This window comes from Nannobrachium achirus (assembly GCF_963921795.1).
Source record: "Nannobrachium achirus genome assembly, chromosome: 18".
Lineage (NCBI taxonomy): Eukaryota > Metazoa > Chordata > Actinopteri > Myctophiformes > Myctophidae > Nannobrachium > Nannobrachium achirus.
The window spans coordinates 15,000,155-15,016,093 of record NC_137825.1 but is presented as its reverse complement, the minus strand read 5'-3'; the positions used below and the strand labels follow the sequence as shown (position 1 = coordinate 15,016,093).

General features: G+C 42.6%; 1 protein-coding gene across 1 annotated transcript in view; it reads left to right on the top strand.

Moving 5' to 3' along the window:
• The window catches only part of LOC308302902 (regulator of G-protein signaling 9-like), a gene marked incomplete at both ends in the record, with an annotated part of 66,757 nt that overhangs the window by 12,469 nt on the left and 38,349 nt on the right, over nt 1-15,939 (top strand). The window contains 4 exons of the mRNA XM_080747220.1: nt 1,205-1,256; nt 1,378-1,436; nt 1,544-1,620; nt 2,284-2,365. Coding sequence (XP_080603346.1) covers nt 1,205-1,256; nt 1,378-1,436; nt 1,544-1,620; nt 2,284-2,365 — 270 coding nt within the window. The remainder of the gene's footprint in view (nt 1-1,204; nt 1,257-1,377; nt 1,437-1,543; nt 1,621-2,283; nt 2,366-15,939) is intronic.

Below are 15,939 nucleotides of genomic sequence, written 5' to 3'. Positions count from 1 at the left end.
CTAACCCACTGAACGGAGCAAATCAGTCTGGATTTCAGGCTAATTTATCTGTATCACAGTGAAAACACGTTTTTCAAAGTTTTAGAAAAATACAAATTTTCATTTTATATACAGTATATTAAAACTTCTTTAGTGCCTATCCCGAACTAGTTCGGGATAATTTGGACCGTCCTGGGTGCCTATCCCGAACTAGTTCGGCTTTAAAAAAAATGTATATATATATATATTTCTTTTTTTTTTTCGAGCCGGGCCCGCGAGAGCGTCGCGCCGCCGATATTTACCATCCACTCCAATGCAATCCAGGATCTTTAGAGCTCATTTTCTCTGTTCCATGCATATCCATGAGGTGTGCAAGGTTTAATCATGGCTAAATCGCCGAAAATAGGGCTTCTAAAATGCTTGGTAGCCAATAGCTAACTTCAAGCTAACTTCATCCTGTCCCTGTTGATGACACAAAGGAAAGTGTTCAGGCTTGTCATGGCTGCGCAAGGCTTGTGCTGTTACAGCGCTTGTGGATAGGTGTTTTCTATGGCCATTGGGCGCCCTCTAGTGGTGAAAAGGTGGCATTGAAAGCGTTAATTAAATTATGAATTTATATTAATGTTATTATTATCAATAACATCTTTGTGTTTTTATTTGGGGGACCACTTGCAATATCCTCACAGCCCACTATTTTGAGAACCACTGTGCAACTGTATAAAAACCTGTGCTGCTACTGTATATAAAACTGTACTGCTGTATACAAAACCTGTACTAATGTACAACTAAAACTGTACTGCTACCCGATGTCTCTGGTTGACATTGGCACATTTCACTCAGGCTTTTTCATCTCACTCATGTCACTTTGGCTGCTGACCTCACTCAGCAACAAAATATAAATAAAATAAACAAAAATTAAAATAAAACAATTCACAGGAGGCAAGCAGTGATCACCCCCCATGATGTGCACTGCAATGTAGTTTCAAATGCACTACATTGCAAATGCTTTTTTGAGAGTAAAAAAGAAAAAAAGAAGAAGAAGACATGCATGACATGCATGATCTGGGCAGATTGCCCCAGGAAATGTGCCAATGTGAACCAGAGACATCGGGGTATGTAAAAACCTGCCTTACTAGAAAGCAACATGAACTGAACACACTCAGTGAAGTAGTCAGCCAGCGAAACTGACTATGTGTTGCTTTTGCCATCATGTCCTTTCTTTCAGACGCCATATTTTTGGCCTGCACAGCAATGGCCTGTGGAGGATACCGACTACGGTGAGTCGGAATGGAACGTCCTTACATCACATCTGTTTATGTCACATCCATCTGTTTACATCACGTCATCTACTATCTGTTTACCACTTCTAATATTAATACTGACATTGTTGTCTCTCAGCTATCTATCTGGCAAAGAGAAACATTCGCAAGAAAGGGATTCTAGAGCTGTATGAGCAGGTGACACGCACACGAACACACGCACGCATGCACACACACACAAACTGTCGAAAAGCTTATGAAACAAAACACCAAGGTTAACACATGATGGTGCACTGTGTGTACAGGAGCAGTACAACCGTCTTCATAAATGGATGAACCACAAATGGGACTTCATAGTGATGCAGGCTAAAGAGCAGTACAGGTGAGCAGCTTCATTACCAGTAGTAACAACAGTCTGAAGACACACCTCAACCTCCTAGCACTCACCTCTTCAGGGCCAGACTAACCTCTGGTGTTTGTTCACAACAGCCCGTTTGGTTTCCGCCCAACGCGGAAACCACTAGAAGAAGCGGCGTCGCTCTGATTTGGTTCCCTCCGTTTGTTTCCCCAATCCCTTTTAAAATGCTCGAGTAGCCTAGTGTAGTCTTTCCAGTCGCTACGAGTTGGACTAAAAAAAGATGCATATACCAAACAAATTTTTCAAAAGCAAAACTACTCCGCATCAAGGAGTTTATTAGGTAGGCCTTAAAAGTATGTCCTTGAGTGCAGGGGAATTATTTTGGGTTATAACTGTTTCCGGTGGATAGTTCCGGCCAAATTGTAGTCCTTTGAGTACTACAACGTGACGTTTTGAGGTTTCCGCTCCAGACCGGTTACAAGTCCGAAAAGTGAAGTGATCCCAGACTAGGGCCAGACTAGATTTCATGTTTACTCTGCTTATTCCCATCTCACACAAGTTGCTCTGAGGAGCTTCTGCTAAATGCCTGAATTGTAAATAAGTGTGTGTGTGTGTGTGTGTGTGTGTGTGTGTGTGTGTGTGTGTGTGTGTGTGTGTGTGTGTGTGTGTGTGTGTGTGTTATCCCAGAGCGGGTAAGGAACGTAAAAAGCCAGACCGCGTGGTGTTTGATTGTCAGGAGAGGGCCTACTGGGTGGTGCACAGACCTCCGGTAAGAAAAAGGAAATAGCAAGCACACATACGCACGCACGCACACACACGCACACGCACACGCACACACACACACACACACACACACACACACACACACACACACACACAGGCGATTTTAGCCTCTTCTATCAGGGGGTGCAAGACAGAGCGAGTACTTCTATGATCTCATGCACGTGCGCGGCAGCGCGTGTGCAAAAAAAATGTGTTTTTTTGCGGTTTGTCCTGTTGTTTTAACGGGTTTCTGCGGTTTATTTTTTACCCAAATGTAACACAATATAAACAAAAAAAAACTGCAAAACAGGTGCTTCTTTTTCTTGACACCATGAGCAAATATCTATAGGATTTATTTACTTATATTTTGCAGGCAGAGGCAACACAGGACATCAAGCAATCATCCTTATTACACAATGAACTGCAGCCTCCGGTTTTTGGCACTTGCATACTGATCAATTATTTGCTGCAGTTTAATTTCGTGTTCTGTCTCAAACTGTAAAATGCATTATGGTGTTAATCTCACAGACCACCCATAGTGCCTGCCGAGTCTGCCAACAACAGAAATACTTGCCCCTCCACCTCTCTTTTTGCGCACATTTTACAAACCACGATCACTGTTTTATTTAATAATTATAAAATAAAGTTACATTACAAAAAAAAGAAAAAAAAGCCGCCTGGTGGCCAGGGGGTGCAAGTGCACCCGTAGACACCCCTTAAAATCGCCTATGCACACACACAAATATCAGACACAGCACATAAATACCAAGTCCAACTGGTTGAGAAACGACCCATTGTTTGTGTCAATATTAGATTCTGACGAGTCCCGGAAAAGACGTGCTGTGATTGGCCAATGGTCACTTTGATTGGCAGTTGCGCCGACCGCTCACCCAAAAACATGGTTTACGATGCTGATGCTGTCCCTATCGGGACATAACTCAGGCGATGAGTCGGCTGAAGCAGACTTCACAACGCTCGGCACGGCGACTTGCTCACCTAAGCGGTGGTGCCTCTCATGGCTCAAGTCCGCTTCAGACGGCACACCTCAGTCATAGACAAAAACTATACTTAAGGGGGTTCCACACTACGCGCGGTCACCGCCTCCTAGCAATTCATTTTCAATGGGAGGCGGGCGGCTATTTTGGCCACGCAGCAAAGTTTTGGGGAGGCGAGGCAAGCGGGCGCGGCCCCGTGAAATCCCCCGCGAGCGTGCTCGTTTGTGCATGCGTACGCGGGCGGTGAGAGATGGATTGTGTTCATCTTTGTGAAATACTGCGCGGCGTTTACTCACTGAGTGAGTGTGTTTGTGTCTCATCGTGTTGCGGCCACCGCTGATCCTAGCGGCAGCCCCGACGGCAACCGCCTGTAGTGTGGAGGGCACCTAAGACTCCCTACTTAATCGGGACCGTTTGGCAGCCAAGAAGTGTGTGTGCAACGTTTGGCATGGATAGGGGCAACGGTAGGGCAAAAGTGTGACGTGATGTGACCTGACGGACGGACGGACAGTCGGTGGAGCTTTTCATAGTAACTGGCGACCTGACGGTCACATAAAGTTTAGTTAGTAGGTTGAAAAAAAAAGAGAAAAGGCATCTGACCCCACCCACACCCCACTAAGGCGTCTAGCGACAATGAACTACTTAGAACTCAATTTTGCATACAGCGACATACATCCATTCACCAGGCAAAAATCCAACCAGCTCCATGGCGTCCAGATCTGTATACCCATACCATCGGTGCGCCTCTTCAAAATGATTAGCCTTTGGATAACGGACCTTTGGTCTATAATTCCCCCAGTGCGACCAGTTTAGTTCATGCCAATAGCCAGGACCACACGAAAACCAACCACAATTAGGCTCAAACACTATCTCCTGATCTACAAGGATATCTCTTCTGTTATTATAGAACGGGTGTTTCACCCGTTTCACATTCACATTAATATATTTATGTTCCCTCTTACTTGTAGGCGCAACAATCTTTCCCCCAAGTCTCCAGCAGATTTTCTTATGTTCCCACACATTTTTATACTCATGTGAATAATAGTAGAAACCTTTTTTCCCATCCAACAAAGGGAACTTCGCTCCTGTCGCTATCGCCATGTCTGTACCTTCGAGGTTTTTAAAGACAGACCTCCAAAATTCATCCCAAATCTTGTAGGAGTTTAAACCTTTTCGGCATGCGTCGAGTTTGATGTGGAGATTTTCATTCTGATCATTGCAAGTGGACAGATGTTCGTCCAGCTGAACACTTCCAGCCGTGCAACCTGAGAGAATTTCTTGAAGATGAGCACGGTGTTCCTTGCAGCGCGTTGCTTCATGTTGTGCGTAATGTAGGTCACCCAATGCAACCTCCATTAGTTTTGCATACATTTCAATAGTCGTTTCACAAGATTTGTATTCCTTCCCGAATGTCAGTGAATCAGCACTGTGTTCCCCGTTAAATGCTGAGGCATTAAACAATAACGGGGGGTCGCATCTTTTCAAACCAGGAGGTAGATTTGCCGTGGCAAGGGAGGAAATAATGCGAAGTGGCTTCTTGTGTTGATCTTCGATGTCTTCATACGCTTTCTTCAAAAGTTCATCCCACTTAAAGAACTTGGCAAAACCATGTGGTTGCATCCTGACAAATAGCTCTCTGAGCTTATAATACTTTTTCTTCCAAAATGTAGCCCATTGCCTGTAGCTGCCAAACTCTTTTTGGCAACTAGCAAGTGTGGCCTCTAGCTTAACCTCCTTCCCCTCGCAAGCGGCCAAACGTTCTTCAAGCTTAGCACTTTGAGCCTTGCAACTGGAGATAGATTTCTCAAGAAGAGCAATGTGTTTCTTGCAGTGAGCTGCTTCAGATTCCGGGTAATGTAAGAGTCCCAGTGTGTCTTTGATCAGATTATCAAAAACTTCTAAAATGGTCTCACAAAATATGTCTTCTTTCCCGAAAGTCAGTGTTTCATGGACTGAGGAATTAAATGGGAGGTTGCATGTTTTCACTAGAGAAGGTGGGTGTGTCGTGGCACAGGGAATTATCAGACAAAGCAGAAACGCGAGCACAAGTTTAAAAATATTTTTTTTCGTGATGCCCACCAGTCCCCTCCTTACAGTGTTCTCCTTCAGTATTTCCTTGGTGCTCTCGCTGGCGGGTGCATCTCTCCACTCCGACATGTCTCCTTTCCGATATGTCTCCATTCCGACACTAACCCTATCTCTAACCCTAACCCCAAACCGAACCCCCATGGGAGTGTCGCCACTCCGACAATAAGTCAATTTCGGAGTGGCGACATGTCGGAATGGAGAGAGCCTCCCCTCGCTGGCCTCCTTCTCTGGTCGGATCAGGTGACCGGTGGCGGGAGGCTCTGGTTCCTCCTGTTCCTCTTCAATGTGTGGAGGCTCTGGTTCCTCCTGTTCGTCTTTAATGTGTGGAGGCTCTGGTTCCTCCTGTTCCTCTTCAATGTGTGGAGGCTCTGGCTCCTCCTGAAGCAGACTGGAGCTCCTCTCCTTTTCAGGAGAAACCTCCCTCTTCGCTTCATAATTTCGGCCCGATGAGCTGCTCTCTAGGCTGAACCGTATGCTTTTTTCAGCTCCACAGTCAGAGGTGGAAGCATCAGACTTCTGACCGGGATCTTGGCACCTGGTTTTTGGTTTGTTCTTTTGTGATGGCGTGAGCCCTTTGGGTGTGGACTCTGGGTTGGCTTTCTTATAAATCCACTCGATCTGTTCTCTCTTAAAGATTGTGTTCATCGTAATGGGTTGTACAAATGGTGCGGCCTCAACTGTGCCAGCCTCATCTGCAGATTTCAAGGGTTTGGGAAAGATGACTCTAGTCCATTTGACGCGACGAGACATCGTGACATACATGGGTAGCGCTATTGCCAAATTCAAGTCGTCCTTGGTTGATGGCAAATACATTTGCTTGCGTTGCTTCTTTTCATAGGCTGTCAAGATGGGTATAGACTCTCTATTTTCCCAAGGTTTTTCACCTAAATATTCACAGGGGAAAATCAGTTCTCCAAGGAACTTCAGCACGTGCCAAAGAGCTACAGTCGAATTGCCTGGGATTCCGTCAGGAAAGATTTGACATCGAGTGGACGTCCGGCCCGGTGTGGAGTCCCCTTTGAGCGTGTTCTTATTGACCGTGTTTTCAGCCAGTATGTTCATCAGATCCAACAAGTAGATCTTGTTGTTATAAAACACGTTTCCCGGGCTGGTGCGTTGCCAGACAAATCCAAACTTTCTGAAGAAGATCACATGAGTTCGCACCACACTCTTCACTGCACTGAAGATGTGTTTGGCAGCAAGCTGTGTTTGGCTTCGCGCTTCCTTCGACGTCACTTTGAAGGACAGGGCGATGTCGATGATGATGCCGCGCTCAGCCTCGAACTTCAGCTTGTGCATCACCCAGGCGTACTTCTTCAAGTCCCTCCTTACAGCGTTCTCCTTGAGTATTTCCTCTTTATTGGCGTCCTTGCAGTCAGGCTGAGAGGTCCGAGTGATCATGTTCTTGTTCTGCTTGTCCATGACCCAGGCGCACTTGAAGGAAATCCTGGTGCTCGCGCTGGCCTCCTTCTCGAACGTCCTCTGGTCCTCTGGCTCAGCCTCGGACTTCAGCTTGTCTATCACCCAGGCGTACTTGACGCTGTTGGTGCTCTCGCTGGCCTGGTGCTTTGGGTTACCCATATCTTATACAAGTCCAAATGCTACTAAAAAATTGAGTTTCAAATGCTAAAATATGCTATATTAAACAAACTTAGAGATATACCTCAACTGACTGACAAATTCTGGATTAGCAGTTCTTATATATACCTGGGTTCACGTCATCAAACATGTCATTAGATTCATCATATGGAATGCTTTTTATTTGGGCATACGACAGATACAGAAATATTCATATAAGGGCATAAAAGGGACCTGCAGACCTCCGACCTCTCCTATTGGAGGTCGGTCTGATGTCATCGACATGACATCAGTGCTTAAAAGCCAGTCTCAAGCTGTGTGGAATCCATATTTGGGCAAATATATATATATATAAATATTATTCCCCTTTTGCACACAAAGTAGAATGCAAGATAGAGGGCACCACTTCCCTTTAAGTCATCCCTACCACTACTTCCTGTTCATCCACAGAGCTTTGATTCTAGTCGTTTTCTCCATTAGATTAAAGTGCTTTCTTTTCACTTTTTTTCTACTTTTATAACTTGTCAAAATAAGTACTCTCAGGCAATAGGCTATCAAGATGGTAGTCTAGTTTCCAGCAATTTCAATAAGAAAATCTATTTGGTAAATCTAATCTGGTTTAGACAAGCATAAATTCAGACTCAGAAGCACTTTCTTCACCAAGTGTGTGCCTATATGTTTTGGTAAGAAGCAGATTTGTTAATGAATTATGCTGCATAATTAAATACTGAAGCATCATTTATTTATATCAGTATTTAAACTGTTTGCAAATAATCCGATTACATGTGGGTCCCAGTCCCCTCACACAAATTTACGAGTTACCATTTGTAAACCCCCTGCTTTGTATTCACTGAGAAATTTGACTCACTGAGGCCTGCTGTCAATGTGGAGTATTAGGATGTAAAGCCTAGTTTATCATAAAGAAATGTGACTTAAAGATACAAATGGTATACCTATGGTATGCCTCAGTGCTGTCTGCCCACCCTAGTGCCCATTGTGGCATACACTCTGCCTCATCTTCACAGATAACATACCGGTACGAACACCTTCAGATTTCAGTGAAATAATATTTTTATTTAAAACAAAGGTACTCTTACAACTCTTGGACCACACCATTTCAGACAACTGCATAAATCCAGGACACAAGGGATGTCTCCCAAGGAGCTAGTCAACTTTTTCTTGAAAAACTGATGCTAAATTAAAAATAATGTTCGAAGATATTTTATAAAGAAAATATGCTTCATATATATGTGTTTCTGTTCAAAAATGCCCACAACAAGCATAAAGTAATGATAAAATAATCATTTTGGCATTTGTCGGACAGACACTTTGTTTACATCCTAGACTACATCCTATCAATCCATATAAAAGAATAGTCTAGGATGTAAACAAAGTGTCGGTCTGACAAAGGCCAAAATTATTATTCTATCATTATTTTATGCTTTTTCTGTGGACATTTTTGAACAGAAACACATATATGAAGCATATTCTTTCATAAACTAGACCAGGTCAACCTGGTTGTGCCAGACCCCCTGTCTGTCATCATCATTTATGACATCATGCCTTTTGTAGGCATGTCATCATCATGTCATCATCATATATACCCTTTATATAGAAAACCCGGACCGACATTTGCTTATGTAGGCCTACCCATTTCATGGGTCTGGCAAATATTTTCAAAACACTATTTTTATTTTAGCATCCGTTTTTCAAGAAAAAGTTGACTATAGCTCCTTTAAACTGGGCTGTTTTCTCACCTCAAAAGAAGAATATGAACTGAAAAGCCATTGTACATGGTGATAATCAATATAGCAATGAGCAAGTATGTAAACAATTCCCTTACATTTAAAGTCCTGTGAATTGACTGTGTAACTTAAGTGCTGTTCTAACATGGAAATTATGAGATTGGAACAATAAAGAGCCAATCTACTGGCTTACGTTAGCCTATGAACAACTGAATTTGTCACAGTAACCACCCTGGCAGCACCGTTTCGGGCATTCATTTTAGGTGGACATTTTGTAATGGTTAAAAGAAAAATAGAATTACAAGCTCATGTATTTTTGGGATTTCTTCAAAATAAGGCTAAGTGGTTAACCCATTTAGGCCTAGAATTATTGAATGCTTTAACCAGTAGTGTTGTAGTACTCGAGTCAATGACTCGTCTCGAGTCAGGACTCGAGTGGTCGAGTCCAAATTTTCACTGACTCGGTCTCATCTCGGTCTCGCCCTTAATTTGACTTGGACTCGTCTCGGACCGTTTGACTCGGGACTCGCACCCCACCGGTCCACTCAAGTCAAGTCACTACAATGCAATGGAATAAATGTTATATTATATCCATATGAGGAGCGCATTCACGTTAACATTAAGAGAGCTGCCTTGTTTCTTCTGACGTGCATCTGATAGGCACACAGTAGTAGCACGCACGCACACACACAGGCACACACACGCAGAGCCCCGCTCCACACAGCAGCAAGCAACTAATCTTCCTGGCAGAAGTTATTTTTTTCCCCAAACAGACAACAGCACAACAGCCCACTCTGCTTTACCTGCAGGATATCCTTGTGTCCCCAAATACATTCTTATTGTATTAATAAGTCCTTATTGTAGTAAAAACAGCTTCCAAACACAAGCCTTTGTGATCATGTGTAGTTTAATCCACGGGTACAGCTGGATTAAGAATTTGTCTTTTTGTATTTCCAGGTGTAGTCTATTACTCGTTAAGCAAGACTCGTCCGAAAGTTTTAAGGTGCACTGATCAACAGATAGAAGTGTAACATTGTAAGTCCCTGTAAAGGTTAAAACGAATCAAAACAACTTGAAGCAGTGACATGGGGTTTGCCTTGTATATACTTGAAAGGCATCAGACTAATGACATATTGTAGCCTACATTTCTCACCTTGAAATGCAGACAGGAACGTACAGCTATGTGTTTGAATGGGAAAACCTTATTTATTTATTTTAGCTTTGAGTCAAAATAAAATATTAAAGTTGTACCATGTAACTTTTTTTATAAAACAAATCTTAAAATTGTCCTAACTGTTAAATCGCTAAAGTTTTAGAACACCCACTCCGTTATTTTCAGCTTCTGAAGCCTTCTCTTTATATGTTTTCTATGATCCTGGCCGTGGACCGGATTTCACGCCAAAATGACGTAATCTGCATCATCTGTATACGTTGTGTATACGTTGCCCAATCACATCGCCGATCATGCACACATGGTACACTACCGGCCAATCACAGCTTATCTGCTCTGGTCTCCAGGAAGCGCCTCCGCTTGGCTACAGTGTTTACCATGGTGAAGGATTTTAACCTCTTAATCCACAAATCCTGGCCAGAAAATTACGTTCTACCATGCGTTCTACCCCTCCACGGATTACTATCGGTCGCGGTGGTTTGCGGCGCCGCTCCGGTGGTCCGCGGCGGTGGTCCGCGACGACTCCGGCCGAAAAACGGCCGAAAAAAGCAATACCGCTACTGACCACTAGTTGAACTTACACAGTATAGCTTTAAGATAAGATTGTGTTTGAAATAAAAAACGTTTTGCTATAATCATGCATGCTCTATTGCAATGCAACTATAACAGCAATGTTTAAAAATGTTATAGATTACAGTAGTAGACCTATAATTCTATAAGTACTATTATTTTTGTTATCACTTGGCCTTTTGGTGCATGGGCATCAATATTATATCCATATCATGATATTAGACTGGATAGGCCTAATTATCGTCTGTGATTTGGGATATTGTACTACAGTATATGGCAAGTACGTCTTATTTGTACACTAAAGTACTTGTTCTCTGCCTGGGGTAAAATGTAATTGTAGCAACTCAAATGTCTTGTTCTTAGACAGAAAATGGGAAAAAAACTACCTCTCCAATTCTCCATAAAACTCCCTCAAACCTAAACCACAGCATTGACAGCAACCAAAGGTAATTTGGGGAGACCTATTGATTTAATTTGAAGACAAGCCATTAATTTGAAAGGTATTGGTCGGAAACACCAGACAGGTGAATGCCCTAAAAAAAAGAAATAACAATAAAAAAAAAAATGTTTTCTGCAGCCTACCTATCAAAAAAGAAAAAGAAAAAAAATGGACTCGGCTCGGTCTCGCCTCCCATTGGTCTCGGACTCGCCTCCCATTGGTCTCGGACTCGACTCGGACTCGACCCTCTCCCAGGGGCTCGTGACTCGGACCCGACTCGGACTCGAACCCCATATGACTTAGACTTGACTTGGACTCGCTTTAGGTGGACTCGACTACAACAAAACAGAAAATGTTTGCAAATCTTTATATATATATGTGTGTATATATATATATATATATGTATATATATGTATATATATATATATATATATATATATATATATATATATATATATATATACAGTGATGTCATCAGTGATGTCATATTATAGATGGTGGAAAACCAGTGATGCCATCAGTGATGTCATCGATGATGTCATATAATGGTTATAAACCCAATGATGTCATCAGTGATGTCATATAATATCCAGTGATGTCCTCAGTGATGTCATCAGTAATGCCATCGTCATACAATAGTTAGAAACCCAGTGATGTCATCAGTGATGTCAACAGTGATGTCATCAGTGATGTCATATAATAGATGGAAAACCAGTGATGCCATCAGTGATGTCTAGGGTTTAATATTTTCCCGAATTTAGCTCATTTTAAAAACCGAGATTTTTCGGAGCTTCTCCCGGGCTCCCCGGTATTTCCCGTCAATAATAATAATAATAATTAATAATGTTTAAACCATGGAACGGCCTTGGCTTTAGGTGACAGTACCCCTTTAACCAACCAGGGGGCGACATTGCGTAGCCTATCGACTGTATTTCCACGTGTCACTGAAAATAGCTGATCTGCAAGCTCACAACACGTCGTAGATTAGACGCTATGTGAGCTTGCAGATCGGCTATTGTCAGCATGACACTCGCAGGACAAACTATATATAATCAAGCTAATGGGAGATGCCGTGACGCGCTGTCGCGCACAGCTCTTCACAACGCAACGCTTCAATGTTCCTCAGTGGCTCATTATAAAGCATTGCATTACTTACACAATCGGATATATTTGGGGGGATAATAACGCTTGCAAGATCATTCTTCATAGTTCACCCCAGGAAAGCAAGGTAGACCACAAATGTAGACCTATTACTTACAGTACAGCAGTTGGATTATAACAACAGACTTGTTTTCCATAATTTTGCTCATTCTGCTGCTGGAAAACATCACGTTATAAATAGGCTAAGGCATACAGGTGGTCTCTCTGTAATGGTAAAGGGACTGTTGGAAGTGGAACGCAGTATAATTTCGGTGCCACGCCACGTTAGATTTAATCAATTAAGTTTATTTAGTAGGCGGTAGGCCTATTGTATGGGACGTGGCTTTTTAGAATTCCACTGCATCTGACCGCCGCCCTCCCGTGATATCATATCAACAGCCAAACTAAATGTCCATTATAGTCAAGTATATTTATTATGTCCCAAACTGGGCAATTCATCATGTTACAGCAAAGAAGCCCCCCCCCCCCTCGTTCTCGAGATTGCGCGCTGCGCAGCGGCTGCGCTCATCAAAGAGGCAGTGCAAATCAGAGAGAGATTAATTTTTGGTTGGATTATTGTAGGCATATTGACGTTCTGATTCATTCTGATATAGATTTTTCCTGTTAAAAAAGGAGGCGAGGATATGTGACAAGCAGCCCATTGCCCACGCACTGTAGTAGGCCTTTCTAGTAATTAGTAGCCTAATTTATATAAGAAAAAGACAATCTTCGGGATGACGGTTCCCGAAGCCAATAACCGGGAGGGAAATTAGGTGCGCTCAGGCCGGGAGTCCCGGGATCCCGGTTCCCGGCATTAAACCCTAGTGATGTCATTGATGATGTCATATAATGGTTATAAACCCAATGATGTCATCAGTGATGTCATCAATGATGTCATAATAGTTAGAAACCCAGTGATGTCATCAGTGATGTTATCAGTGATGTCATATAATATCCAGTGATGTAATCAGTGATGTCATCAGTAATGCCATCGTCATATAATAGTTAGAAACCCAGTGATGTCATCAGTGATGTTATCAGTGATGTCATATAATAGTTAGAAATCCAGTGATGTCACCAGTGATGTCATCGATGATGTCCATAATGGTTATAACCCAATGATGTCATCAGTGATGTCATCAATAATGTCTTATAATAGTTAGAAACCCAGTGATGTCATCAGTATCAGTCATATAATAGTTAGAAATAGTTTACAGTCAGTGATGTCATCAATGATGTCATACTATAAAGAGGAAGGTAACATGTCATTAGGTCGAATACCCTTTGGATCGACCACCAAACTCTAACCCAAACCCTAATCCTAACTTCAGTAAAACTATGCCTAACTCTAACCCTAACCCTAAACCTTACCTCAGTAACCGTGACGCGGGTGATTATCTAACCTGCCGACGCTGTTCGACCCCACGGGCAGTGATGTCATCGATGATGTCATATAATGGTTGTAAACCCAATGATGTCATCAGTGATGTCATTAATGATGTCATATAATAGTTAGAAACCCAGTGATGTCATCAGTGATGTCATATAATAGTTAGAAACCCAGTGATGTCATTAGTGATGTCATACTATAAACGAGGAAGGTAACATGTCATTAGGTTGAACACCCTTTGGATCGACCACCAAACTCTAACCCAAACCCTAATCCTAACCTCAGTAAAACTATGCCTAACTCTAACCCAGGGACGTGCTGGGCCCCTGATTCAGCCCGGGAAAAAGAGTTGGAGAGGCCCTCATTGCGTGCTATAGAGAGAGATCTCTCTCCATAGCACTGCTGCTACTCAAAGATTTGCCATCTGAGATCATGACAAGTGACAAGCCAGTGGGCCAATTACATGAGTTATATTTCGTCGTTGTCGGGTGGAAACCTTGTATGTCCAAAACCGTTTGTTTTGTATTTATCATTTAAAAAATGAATTAAACTAGTGAAAACAGCCGATCTACAAGCACAGCGAGGCGTTGTGTGCTTGTAAATCTGCTGTGTGCTTGTAAATCTGCTGTTTTCACTACTTTTGTGCGAGCGCCTTGTATGATGAAGCAGGGCTTTGCTTTGCGAAAAAATTTACACATTTGAAACTTGGAGATACGAGGTTTCTGCCCGACAGTGACGATTTACTTTGTTGGCCACCTAGCCCCCAAAATGGAACGAAGGCCGACATTTTTTTTTTTTTTTTCTTTTCTTAATGGCCGGCCTGGACCGGCCGGGAATGAACCGGCCGTTCGGGAGTTGTCCCGTTTTCCCAATGGCCAGCACGTCCCTGCTCTAACCCTAACCCTAAACCTGACCTCAGTAACCGTGACGCGGGTGATTATCTAACCTGCCGACGCTCGCGGGTGTTTATCTAACCTGCCGACGCTGTTCGACCCAACGGGAGTTCGACCTATGGGGCAGTCCCCACAAGGAAATGTCTTTCCGTCCGTCCCATCCAGTGATGTCATTGATGATGTCATCAGTGATGTCATTGATGATGTCATCAGTGATGTCATATAATAGTTAGATATCTTGGGATGTCATCAGTGATGTCATCAGTGATGTCAACAGTGATGTCATATAATAGATGGAAAACCAGTGATGCCATCAGTGATGTCATCGATGATGTCACTAATGGTTATAACCCAATGATGTCATCAGTGTTGTCATCAATGATGTCATATAATAGTTAGAAACCCAGTGATGTCATCAGTAATGTCATATAATAGTTAGAAAACCAGTGATGTCATCAGTGATGTCATCGATGATGTCATCAGTGATGTCATATAATAGTTAGAAAACCAGTGATTTCATCAGTGATGTCATTAGTGATGCCCCAGGACATCCGGTCTGTGGTGGTGTTCAGCATTAGTCCACTGGAGGATATGAATGAAATCACCTCACACATACTGGAGGTTAACACACATGGCTCTACGCAAACTATAAAGATGGTGAAAAACTAAAGTCCAGGAACATCTCCTGCTTCCAAGAAAGGGGAGATGATGATGTATCCAGTGATGGAAAAATATTAAACTTCAGGAGCATCTCCTCCTCCCAAGAAGGGGCACACCAAGGAAGAGATGGGGAAGAAGAGGGAGGTTGAAGAGAAGAAGGGGAAGAGCAGATAATTGATTAACCCTAACCCTTGATTGAACTCTTGATTGGTGAAACAATGCTTGACATTTTAGCCTACCTCATTTTAGCCTACCTATTTTTTAATTTTTTTTAAGTGGTGAAAGCCGCTTCCAATGAGTGGCTTTGTGTGTCCCACGCCCATATATGGTCATTTCAGTCCAGAATGAACAGGTTTTTTCAAAAACAAAATGTGTGTTTCATGTCCATATATGGTCATTTCAGTCCAGAATGAACAGGTTTTTTCAAAAACAAAATATCTGTCACCTCATGTCCATATATGGTCATATCAGTCCAGAATGAACAGGTTTTATCTGTCCCGTACATCCAGAATATCAGTCCAGAATTAATAGGTTTTTTCAAAAACAAAATGTGTGTCCCATGTCCATATATGGTTATTTCAGTCCAGAATGAACAGGTTTTATCTGTCCTGTACGTCCAGAATATGTGTGTAGTGTCCGTCCCGGTCTGATGATTGGATACTTTGAGGATTGGTCAAGCTTCACATGACAATTCGGCCCTCCAGATAAAATCATTCATTCATTCAATCAGAATATAAAGAATGTACAGATCACAGAGTTCATAACTCTAGAACACATAGAATAACAGTTCACCGCTTCACTTCGAACCGAGGTTTGATTTTTATATTAACTATTTCAAAGGGTAACGGGTAAGGAGGACGGGTAAGGACCTAGTTGCGACCGTAGGTCGCATTTACTATCAAAAGCTCCACG